Here is a 12,321-nt window from a genome sequence, read left to right on the forward strand (position 1 = left end):
TGTTACCACTTAACCCACCAAGAGGGCCAGCTGTGTTGTCTCCCTTTTCACCTTTCATTTCAACTCTATGAGATTCTTGCTTCAGTTGGTTTTTTTCACCCTGCAATGCCCATGATCACTAACACCAGTCCTTACCAACTCTTTTACACTATGACAAAGGCCTCAAGCAATATCTTGCTGTCTGCTAATCCTGTTCTAGATTAATTGTTACATTTCCAAGATATTATTGGCTTCTTTTTTTTTAATGGAAGTTCTTGGCTTCTTTCACACAGAACCGCTTTATCAACTGCAATTGAAATTTGGCACCTGTCAATTCTAAATTCATTTTGTGTTCAGAAAATTAAACCTATTACTGCATGGTGGGTTGCAGCTAGTGAAATGCATCAAATCAGAGTAATTAATCTGCAGCTCTTACTTACCTTATTTTATCTTATCATCCATGTCACAGGCTTTCCATGAAGTTACCTGACCTCCTGATGCAACGGAACAGCTGCCTGTGGCCTTGATGCACCACCATCTTTCCCTGAGGACCAAAGCTGTTGCAGCAGTTAAAAAAACACCATCACGGCACCACCTCTCCCCTCTCTGTCAACTCCAGTTTTGCCAAAGCAAAAGCACTTAGGCAGCGTTCGTTCCAGTGAGTTTGAGGAAGAAAGCACGTCGTTTTCCACGTGCACGCTTCCCAAACTACTAAATGGTGCGTTTTTTGTAAAAATTTTCTATAGGAAAGTTCTTTTAAAAAATCACATTAATCCATTTTTAAAATTTAAAATAGTTAATAATCAATTAATCATGAGCTAATGACTCACTTCGTTTTACGTATCTTCCCAATCTACTCAATCCTTTTCTCCTCAAACACACCCTTAGTCGTTGGTGATGAGTAACCCTATCTCTCTCTCCTCCCTTCAAAATTTTAAACCCAAATCAAGCCCTCCATTACTGCCATGATCAGCCATAGATAACATGATGAGCACTGCACTGGAACTGAATGCATCATATCATCAGCATGCATTGGATTGCAATAAACAAGTACAAGAGGAGGGGACAGGGGTGCGGTGTGTCCTGACCCAACCGGTGGCCTTGGATCCGGAGATTCTGCAGACACACATGACACACCTCTCCTCTCTTTTAACATTGTCAGCTGCTTAAACCTCTCCATTAATCTAATCAAGCACAACTCCAGTTCCTGCTTACTGCCACCTAATCTGCCATTTTCTTTTTGATTGTTTGCTAGTATCTCTTTCCATGGAGACATAAGAATTGCACCTCCTCCTTGGCCATGGTATGTCTCTCCCCTATCTCTCTCTACTAAAACCTCTCACCTCACCACCAATCCACCTACTAGTCTTGCAGAGTTGCAAGCAAACTACTATCTTGTCTCTCACTTAGCCTTCCAACACAAGCAAGAACCGAGATTATCTGCATGTGACACGCCAACATTTCAAGCTGATTCTACAATTCTACAGCATCCATCAGCTCAGCTCAGCTGAGCTCAGCTTTCAGTTTTGTTGCAGCAGTGTACTTTCAGACAGTACAGTGTCAAAACTGTCAAGTGTGTGTGGTTTCAGTGACTTGATTGGTTCGTAGAGTAGAGAGAGATGCCTCCTGGTCTGAGCAGGAGGAGGCGGCCGGACGCGGCGGCGTTGCTGTGCTGCGTGGTCGCCGTCGTGGCGGCGTGCATGGTCGGCGGCGCCCTCGCCGCCGACGCCCAGGGCGCGGCGCTGCTCGCGTGGAAGCGCACGCTGCGCGGCGGCGACACGGCCTTGCCTGACTGGAACCCCGCCGACGCGTCGCCGTGCCGGTGGACGGGCGTGAGGTGCAATGCCAATGGGCGAGTCACCGAGCTGAGCCTCCAGCAAGTTGACCTGCTCGGCGGCGTGCCGGACAACCTGTCCGCCGCCATGGGCACCACGCTGGAGCGGCTGGTGCTCGCCGGCGCCAACCTGTCCGGCCCGATCCCGGCGCAGCTCGGCGACCTGCCGGCGCTGACCCACCTCGACCTCAGCAACAATGCGCTCACCGGCTCGATCCCGGCGAGCCTGTGCCGGCCGGGGAGCAAGCTGGAGAGCCTGTACGTGAACTCGAACCACCTGGAGGGCGCCATCCCGGACGCCATTGGCAACCTCACGGCGCTCCGCGAGCTCATCATCTTCGACAACCAGCTCGACGGCGCCATCCCGGCGTCCATCGGGCAGATGGCCAGCCTCGAGGTGCTCCGCGGCGGCGGCAACAAGAACCTCCAGGGCGCGCTCCCGCCGGAGATCGGCAACTGCTCCAAGCTCACCATGCTCGGCCTCGCCGAGACCAGCATCTCCGGCCCGCTCCCGGCGACCCTCGGCCAGCTCAAGAACCTCAACACGCTCGCCATCTACACGGCGCTGCTCTCCGGCCCAATCCCGCCGGAGCTCGGCCGGTGCACCAGCCTGGAGAACATCTACCTGTACGAGAACGCGCTGTCCGGCTCCATCCCGGCGCAGCTCGGCGGCCTCGCCAACCTCAAGAACCTCCTCCTGTGGCAGAACAACCTCGTCGGCGTCATCCCGCCGGAGCTCGGCGCGTGCACGGGCCTCGCCGTCGTCGACCTGTCCATGAACGGCCTCACCGGCCACATCCCGGCGTCGCTCGGCAACCTCTCGTCGCTGCAGGAGCTCCAGCTCAGCGTCAACAAGGTGTCCGGCCCCATCCCGGCCGAGCTGTCGCGGTGCACCAACCTCACCGACCTCGAGCTCGACAACAACCAGATCTCCGGCGCCATACCGGCCGAGCTCGGCAAGCTCACGGCGCTCCGCATGCTCTACCTCTGGGCCAACCAGCTCACCGGCACCATCCCGCCGGAGATCGGCGGCTGCGCCGGCCTCGAGTCGCTCGACCTGTCGCAGAACGCGCTCACCGGGCCCATCCCCCGCTCCCTCTTCCGGCTGCCGCGGCTGTCCAAGCTGCTGCTCATCGACAACACCCTCTCCGGCGAGATACCGCCGGAGATCGGCAACTGCACGTCGCTGGTCCGGTTCAGGGCGAGCGGCAACCACCTCGCCGGCGACATACCTCCCGAGGTCGGTAAGCTTGGCAGCCTCAGCTTCCTCGACCTCAGCACCAACAGGCTCTCCGGCGCCATCCCGCCGGAGATCGCCGGCTGCCGGAACCTCACGTTCGTCGACCTCCACGGCAATGCCATCGCCGGCGTGCTGCCGCCGGGACTTTTCCAGGGCACGCCGTCGCTGCAGTATCTTGACCTCTCGTACAACGCCATCGGCGGCGCGATCCCGGCGAACATCGGGATGCTCGGGTCACTCACCAAGCTTGTTCTCGGCGGGAACCGGCTCTCCGGCCAGATACCGCCGGAGATTGGGTCGTGCTCGCGGCTCCAGCTGCTTGACCTCAGCGGCAACTCGCTCACCGGCGCGATTCCGGCGAGCATCGGCAAGATTCCCGGGCTGGAGATCGCTCTCAACCTCAGCTGCAACGGCTTGTCCGGCGCGATACCCAAGGGGTTCGCCGGGCTGGCGCGGCTCGGCGTGCTCGACGTGTCGCACAACCAGCTCACCGGCGACCTCCAGCCGCTGTCCGCGCTCCAGAACCTCGTCGCGCTCAACATCTCGTACAACAACTTCACCGGCCGCGCGCCGGAGACGGCGTTCTTCGCGAGGCTGCCGGCGAGCGACGTGGAGGGCAACCCGGGGCTGTGCCTCTCGCGGTGCCCCGGCGACGCCAGCGACCGGGAGCGCGCGGCGCGGCGCGCCGCCCGCGTCGCGACCGCCGTGCTCCTCTCCGCGCTCGTCGCCCTCCTCGCCGCCGCGGCGTTCGTCCTCTTCGGCCGGCGCCGGCAGCCGCTGTTCGGCCGCGGGTCGACGAGCCCCGCCGACGGCGACGGCAAGGACGCCGACATGCTGCCGCCGTGGGACGTCACGCTCTACCAGAAGCTGGAGATCAGCGTGGGCGACGTGGCGCGCAGCCTCACGCCGGCGAACGTCATCGGTCAGGGCTGGTCCGGGGCGGTGTACCGCGCGAGCATCCCGTCCACCGGCGTCGCCATCGCCGTCAAGAAGTTCCGGTCCTCTGACGAGGCGTCCGTCGACGCGTTCGCCTGCGAGGTCGGCGTGCTGCCGCGCGTGCGCCACCGCAACATCGTGCGCCTCCTCGGCTGGGCGGCCAACCGCCGGACACGCCTCCTCTTCTACGACTACCTCCCAAACGGCACCCTCGGCGGCCTCCTCCACGGCGGCGGCGCCGCCATTGGCGCCGCCGTGGTGGAGTGGGAGGTGCGGCTCTCGATCGCCGTCGGCGTGGCCGAGGGCCTCGCCTACCTCCACCACGACTCTGTGCCGGCGATCCTCCACCGCGACGTCAAGTCCGACAACATCCTCCTCGGTGAGCGCTACGAGGCGTGCCTCGCTGACTTCGGCCTCGCCAGAGTCGCCGACGACGGCGCCAACTCGTCGCCGCCGCCGTTCGCCGGATCGTACGGATACATCGCTCCTGGTACGTTCGACCTTACCTTACTTCCGATCAGTAGCGGTTAAGTTGGTTACAAGGAGCACCGTCCGATTCCATCTCGAGCTACACTAACGGCTGTGATTGAATCCTCTGATCTGTGTGCAGAGTACGGGTGTATGACCAAGATCACGACCAAGAGCGACGTGTACAGCTTCGGAGTCGTGCTACTAGAGATAATCACCGGCCGCCGACCGATAGAAGCAGCTTTCGGCGAGGGCCAAACTGTGGTGCAATGGGTACGCGAGCACCTCCACCGGAAACGTGATCCCGCGGAGGTGATCGACTCGCGGCTACAGGGCCGATCGGATACCCAAGTCCAAGAGATGTTACAAGCTCTCGGAATCGCCCTACTATGTGCTAGCACCCGCCCCGAGGACCGGCCGACCATGAAGGATGTGGCAGCATTGTTACGTGGCCTTCGACACGATGACAGCGCCGAGGCCCAAAAGGCCGGGTCTGGGTCGGCCATAAAGTGGGCCGATCCAAGACAGCCCGGCTCACCAACTAAGCCGATGGCCCAAGCCCAGGCCCATTCCCACACCAGCTCACTGGCCTACTCAACAACCGGGAGTGTGTAGTGTAAGTCTAATCCAGAAGGGATCAGCCAAACAAAGCACTGTGATGTCTGTGGCAATGTGATGGTGACTGTGTCGTCGTTGAGCTCACCTCGGCCGGGCGGCGCTCGCCGCCGGCGACAAGCCGGCGTGGACAAGCTGGGGTCGGTGGAGTGGATCGGAGGAGGCAAAGGTGGGGAAGAAGAATATGAGGAAGACGCCACCTTGCATGAAACAAATTAAGCAGCAATAATTCCTCCTCGTGTACTGTACCATACATAGCAGTAGCTGGTGCAATGCATCTGGTATTCTGTTGTATTTATGTATATTAACCCAGGGTAATTAATATCTTGGTAATCTATGATCAAATGATTGTGTTCCGGGACTTTCTCCATTGTCGCGTCGCGTTAGTTTTGGCTGTGCCTGGCGTGTGGCTCGAGCTAGCACTACTGTACACTGTACTGCTCTGTCGAGCTAGGTGATGATTTGTACTAGTTGCCTGCACCTAGCCCTGCAGAAAAACAGACCTAAGTTTGACTATCAGCTTTTAGAATTCTAGTTTTACATCATACGATTTACTATATGTTTTTAGATTTACCCTGAGTAGTACTACATAGTAATATACATAAATCATGTATTGTTAAAATATACTCCCTCCGTCCCAAAAAAAGACAAACCCTGGTTTCCGTGTCCAACGTTTGACCGTCCGTCTTATTTAAAAAATTATGAAAAAAATTAAAAAGATAAGTCACACATAAAATATTAATCATGTTTTATCATATAACAACAATGAAAATACGAATTATAAAAAAATTTCATATAAGACGGACAGTCAAAGTTGGACACGGAAACCTCAGCCTGGGCATTTTTTAGCCGCAAACCGCAAACCGAACCGAACCGCACCGAACCGAACTGAATTGTTGGTTTTTTCGGTTTTCGGTTGTCAGTTCGGTTTCTGTTTTTGTGCTATTCGGTGTACGGCTTCGGCTTCGGTTTTATAGAGAAACCGAACCGAACAACCGATTAAACCGACATATCCCGCGGCGGCGGTTTTATAGAGAAACCGAACCGAACAACCAATTAAACCGACATATCCCGCGGCGGCGCAGCCCACGGCCCACCAGTTCGCAGCCCATCAGGCCATCAAGGGCAAGGCCAACCCTACGCCACGCCCCTGACTCGTCAGTCGTCACGCCCCCGACTCGTCACTCGGCGCAGCCGCTAGCCCGGCCGCCAGCCGCGCAGGGTGCCGCCGCAGCGCTGCCGCTGCCCTACCTCGCCATCGCGGGCTCGAGGCGGCACGCCGCACGGCCGCAGCGCCACACTCCCCTCCCCTGAGCAGCAGCTGTAGGCCCCGGCGAGCCGCCCGCGAGCACACCGCCCCCTGCGCCCAAAGACCCAAACCCTAACTCGGCGGCCGGCAAACGGGCTGCTGGCGGCGGGCCGGCAACACCCTCGTGGAGTTCTCCGACCAAGACAACGGCGGCGCGGACCGAGCAGTCCTCCTATGTAAGTTCTTCACTTCTTGTTCGTTTGTTCTAGTTGAGTCCATGTTGAGTGAATGAGTGTTGTATTGCTGTTCTATGTTGGTAAGTTCTGATTTAGTGATTTGAAACATTTGATCTAGATGGGGGACACAGATGAAACTGTTGCTTGTGAGATTAATCACACTCAATCTCAAGACACTGAAACCGGAGTGTCAACTACTGGAGTGGTAGATGCAAGCAAGGACAAGGAGGAGCAGCAGCAGTCCAAGGATGGAGAGAAAGTTGATGAAGAATCCAGAAAAAGAAAACCAATGGCTCTAAGATCTGATGTATGGGAAAGTTTCAGCAAGGTCAAACTTGCTAATGGGGACGAGAGGGCCAAGTGCAAGTGATGTACCAAGTTATTTCATTGCGGCTCAAGAACAAATGGTACGTCATCCTTGAAAGCTCATCTGAAGATTTGCAAAAAGAATCCTAACAAACCAGTAGTTGATAATCAAGGAACTTTGCAACTGACACCATGTGATGGCAATAGTACTCTTGGTACTGTGACCACTTGGAAATTTGATCCAGATAAACTTAGAAGGTGTTTTGCTGAGATGATAATTGAAGATGAACAACCATTTGTCCTATCTGAGCGTTCTGGTCTTAGGAAATTTATGACTTTAGCATGTCCATGATTTGTTCTGCCATCTAGAAGAACAATCACTAGAGCTTGTGTTAAAGTATATGAAGATGAGAAAGAAAAGCTTAAGAAATTTTTTAAGGACAATTGTGTAAGAGTTTGCCTCACTACTGATACATGGACTGCTAAGAACAGCCAAAACTTCATGTGTGTTACAGCCCATTTCATTGACAATGAGTGGAACCTACAGAAGAAAATTATTGGTTTTTTTTGGTTAAGGGACATAGAGGGGAGGACATTGGAAAATCATTAGAGAACTGCTTGGCTGAGTGGGGCATTGACAAGGTTTTTACAATAACAGTAGACAATGCTAGTGCAAACAATAATGCAATTAAGTATATGAGAAGGGTCTTGAATGAGTCAAAAGGTTGTGTTGCTGAAGGAGAGTACATTCATATGCGCTGTGCTGCTCATATTATCAACCTAATAGTAGGTGATGGCTTGAAGGAAATTGGTACATCAATTCAACGTGTCCGTGCTGCTGTTAAGTTTATCAGATGTGGAACATCTAGGTTGGTAAAATTTAAGAAATGTGCTGAGTTAGCCAAGGTACAGAGCAAAGCATTTCTAAACTTAGATATTTGCACTAGATGGAACTCAACCTATCTTATGTTAAATGCTGCAGAGAAGTACCAAAAAGCATTTGAAAGATATAGTGATGAAGACCCATACTACAAATTAGAATTAGAAGGAGAGAATGGTCCAGGGGTACCAACAAGAGCAGATTGGGAGAAGGCTAGGAAGATGGCTGATTTTCTTGAACACTTTTATGACCTCACTCTCCGTGTTTCTGTACAAAGTCGTACAACATCTCACACTTATTTCCATGAGATTGCTGATGTATTACTTCTGTTGAGAGAATGGTCTCATAGTGAAGACAAGTTGAGCAAGGAAATGGGTACAAGAATGCTAATGAAGTACTACAAGTATTGGGGAGAGAAGTATGGTGAGAGGCAGGGGGACAGAGAGAAGAGAGGAGAGAAAGATAAGGGGGATCAACTACTCAACTTCACTGTCTTCTTCTGTGTTGCTATTGATCCTAGATACAAACTATCAAATTGCATTAGAATGGGAATTAAGGTGATGTTTGGGGATACAGTAGGAGAAAAAGTATGGGAAACAGTGAATACCTATTTTCGTGCTTTGTTTGAAGAGTACAAGGAAATGTATACCCCAAAAGATAAGGCACCGCAACCTACTGAATCTGAATCTACAGCTGAAACCAGCAAAAGAGTGAGTTGTAGGTGGATGTCAGTAATTACTCAGCAACTTAACAGTGAGGGTGGAAGTGGAACTATCAAATCTGAGGTAGACAAGTATCTATCAGAAGATAATGAGCCGGACACACCAAAATTTGACATTCTAAAGTGGTGGAAGGCCAATTCAACAAGATTCCCAATATTATCTCATTTGGCCCGTGATCTTTTGGCAATTCCTATCACCTCAGTTGCCTCTGAATCAGCCTTCAGTGCTGGTGGGCGAACTCTAGATGACTTTAGGACCTCACTAACCCCAAGAATGGTTGAGCGTCTTGTTTGTGCTAATGATTGGCTTCGTGGAGGAAACTATGTTAGTGTTGAAGAGGACAGCGAACAAATGGCTTTGCTTGAGGAAGGTAACATAGAAAATTTTTATTTCCTTCCAAATTCTAATGTGCTTCATGATTCATACACTATTGACTGTTCTAACTAAGATCATCTATTATTTTAGAACTTGGTGACCTATCTATTTCCAAGGAAGATACTCCAGCTGCAACTCAGTAATTCAGTCCTGATCAGTGATCATTTGGAGTCTTGGACACTTGGTTTGGTGTATGCAATGCTGTTGTTGCCTGTTGGGTGCCTGCTACGGTGCTACCTGGGACTTTATATTTCTCTATTTGAATAATGAAGAACTCTTGAATCTATGTAACTGTACTCTTGAGACATGTTGATTTGTGTACTGTGTGACTACTTTGTGTAATTCTATGCAGCTGTGCTGCTGGTTATTGCTTGCTTAAGGATTTGATATATCTATAATATCATATATGCTGTTGCTTGTGTTCATTTTTATGTAATTCTGTATTGTTGTGGCTGGTGGTAGTAACTTTTGGTTAATTCGGCTAAAACCGAAAACCAAAATTAAAAAATCGAAACCGAATTTTGCGGTTTTCAGTTTTTTGGAGAACCGATCGGGTGGTGAAGCCTGTAAACCGAATTTTATAGCAACCGAATAAACCGAACCGAATTGTCGGTTTAAACCGAACGCCCAGGTTGACGGAAACCCAGGGTTTGCCTTTTTTTTTGGAGAGAGGGAGTACTCCATGTATTCCATTTTGATCATTCTTTAAGGTTTTCGAGGTTTTCTCAAAATGATCATCATATAACAAGTGTATCTTTATTTATTTGTGCAAAGAGTAAACGTGTAAAATTGAATATGTTGCACGCAACAAACCAAGATTAATTTCTATTGATGCAATGACATGCAATATTTAAAACATGAGTAATCTACCGGATACGAAGCGATGAAACACTTTAACCGATGAGAATTAATTTGAGATGATAAATATTTTGGTGTTCTTGGTCTTGGTGTCATTTGCTTAGGGGATGATCAAAGTCGGATTGAGGGAAATGTTGGTAGTCAAAGTTAGGAATATTTCACTTAAAACAAAACTAAAATGACAAGTAATTTAAAACGGGGAGTATAAAAGTTCTTCTCTTCAAATAGGTTTTTATACAGTTCAGACCAATCAACCACCCCTGCATTATTCGCAAAGTCCCTGCACAAATCTTGACGCACTTTATATAGATGGGATAAAAGAAGTTTTGGCATGAGGAGATCCATTTGGCCGTGGGTCAGGCAGGCCGTCAGGCTGCCGGCCTGATGATAAAGTTGCCGAGAATGAAAAGGACGCACTACCGAATGCCGGTAAGAGGGGTACTCAGTCTCAGTGCCGATCGACGAAACGCTCTTTTCACTGCAACAAGATCGGCAAGCTTCCAAATGTTCAGGTCACCTGCTTAATTACTGTTTGCTTCTTCTGAACATGGGAGAGGAGTTAAGACCCTCTTTGTCAGGGAATGGACAGATGGAATGTTCAGAGATATGTGGGGCTTCCAACACTAATGACTCTCCTACTACCTGCTGGATTAATTCATTCATGGTTCATGGATGAATTATGCAGTTGCAGTCTTGCAGATCTGCAGTAGTTGGAGTGAAATCGGGTGTGTTTAGTTTACGCCAAAATTAGAAGTTTGTTTGAAATTGAAACGATGTGATGGAAAAATTGAAAGTTTATGTGTATAAAAAAGTTTTGATGTGATGAAAAAGTTAAAAGTTTGAAGAAAAAGTTTGGAACTAAACAAGGCCCTACTATACATTGATTTCAGGTTGCATGCATGCACTTCAGCTCCTCCAATGGACGTCTCTTCTACACAAAAAAGCGAAATTTCTAAAGCTTTATTTGGAATTCAGGATTCTTTTGCGGAGAATTTTGAAACTGTTTAATGTACAGTTCTTTGAATGACATCTTGGCTTTGGTATCTTTGTCTACAGGGTATGCAAGCGGATGCGGTTGAACGGTGCATATCCAGCCAAGCGGAGAGCGACGGCTACTGTGCTTGTTTCAAGGGATTACAGCGAATGTATCAGGGAGGTTTGTCCATGTCATTCTAAGCTTTCCCTGGCCTCCTTGTGCTTGATGGCTTCTTCCTCTTGTCCAGAAATGGAGATTGGACAAAGAACAGCCCACCGTCCTGTGTGCACCATGCATGTTCACCGTATGTTGATGATCACTTGTTGATCGAATCAATCATCCTAGTAGGCCCATCAGCCCATGCACTAATACTACATGCGCCGATTCTAGAGATGAACTTGATAGTGCAGTTGCCAGGTATGTATGATTTCAATCCCGAGGTAACGAGGTCGATCTCGTGCTCAATCCTCAGCACATTTACAATTTCTTCTTAAAACAAATATTTGGGGGGACGTCTTTCCCTCCAAATCTCGAAAAAACTACATGCGTCGATTTTACAATATTTTTCATAGCTATATATAAACCTAACATTAATTATTAATTTCTATATGTTACAACATATCTCAATAATATCTATTAGATGTGATGGGCTAGAAATGTAATTGATTTCTAATTTGGACAAGATGCTTTCAAGCAATCATATCATCAGCCGAGAATTGATCATACACGAGTAAAAATAGTGCAATATTTTAAAATAAAATACAACGCAAATAGGGGGGAATCACTAGATGTGTGTGGTGCTAAGACTCCACTTACCAAGGTTCAAATCCTTGTCCTACCAGCTAGTGTCCGCAATTACGCCAACGCGAGGGTGCTTTTAGTATGGTACAAAAATGTATTGTTGTGCATTGGTCTTCTCTTGAATGTTTATCAAAGAAAAAGAGTACTCGTGAAAGTGTGAGCATCGTGTGTGCACATTTTCCGTGTAATCAACGGCAGAGACAAGCCTAGGATAGTTTGGGCTTGAGCACTAAGCTTGTCTCCATAATCATGCTTAAATTCTTTTCAACCAATCATGTAATTTTTTGAGAAAATTACTATCTCAGTTGAGCCTACTCGATCCTTAGGTTTAGATAATTTCTTGCTCCACCATTGCGTGTAATCTAAAAAATGCAACACATAAGTATGGCTCTGATTGTCTGATCTATGACTAATAAACCGTTAAAAAGTAAACTAAGCAATAAAAATAATTTACAGTAAAACTTCCATATCATTGCTTTTAGTTCAAAAGCCAATAAAAATAAAAACCTCAAAATCAACTTAAAATCAAGTTTTAGAATTTAAATTTTGGCTCTCGCTAGATAACAAGCAAACGAGATTACGGGCATGTTCAGATTATAGCCAAAATAAATCTTACCAAGTTTTGGCAATGCCAAAATTTTAGCAAGATGGCCATATTGCCAAAATTTTGGCAGGATTTCTTATGTATTGACTAAATTTGGCAACAAACTAAACGTATACATTTTTTTTGACAACTTTTTAAAAAAATGGTATGGTTAAAAATGACATCAAAGTGAACATGCCTGCATGAATCACATCCATATAATCATCAGTCGTCCTCCTTTCTTACTTTCAAGGAGCAAAGAG

General features: G+C 49.0%; 1 protein-coding gene and 1 long non-coding RNA gene across 2 annotated transcripts; both read left to right on the forward strand.

Annotated features, from left to right (window-relative positions):
* The first annotated feature begins 1,284 nt into the window (after window positions 1-1,284).
* Window positions 1,285-5,428, forward strand: LOC4327633 (leucine-rich repeat receptor-like serine/threonine-protein kinase RGI4). Its single transcript, XM_015792253.3, has 2 exons — window positions 1,285-4,479; window positions 4,600-5,428. The coding sequence occupies exons 1-2, from the start codon at window positions 1,599-1,601 to the stop codon at window positions 5,070-5,072; spliced, it is 3,354 nt and encodes a 1,117-aa protein (XP_015647739.1). The 5' UTR covers window positions 1,285-1,598; the 3' UTR covers window positions 5,073-5,428.
* Window positions 5,429-8,693: 3,265 nt separating this feature from the next.
* On the forward strand, window positions 8,694-9,265 carry LOC136353883 (uncharacterized). The gene is made up of 2 exons (XR_010737389.1): window positions 8,694-8,835; window positions 8,931-9,265. It is a non-coding gene; the product is annotated as an uncharacterized lncRNA (long non-coding RNA).
* Window positions 9,266-12,321: the final 3,056 nt, after the last annotated feature.

This window comes from Oryza sativa, chromosome 1 (genome assembly GCF_034140825.1).
Source record: "Oryza sativa Japonica Group chromosome 1, ASM3414082v1".
Taxonomy (NCBI): Eukaryota; Viridiplantae; Streptophyta; class Magnoliopsida; order Poales; family Poaceae; genus Oryza; species Oryza sativa.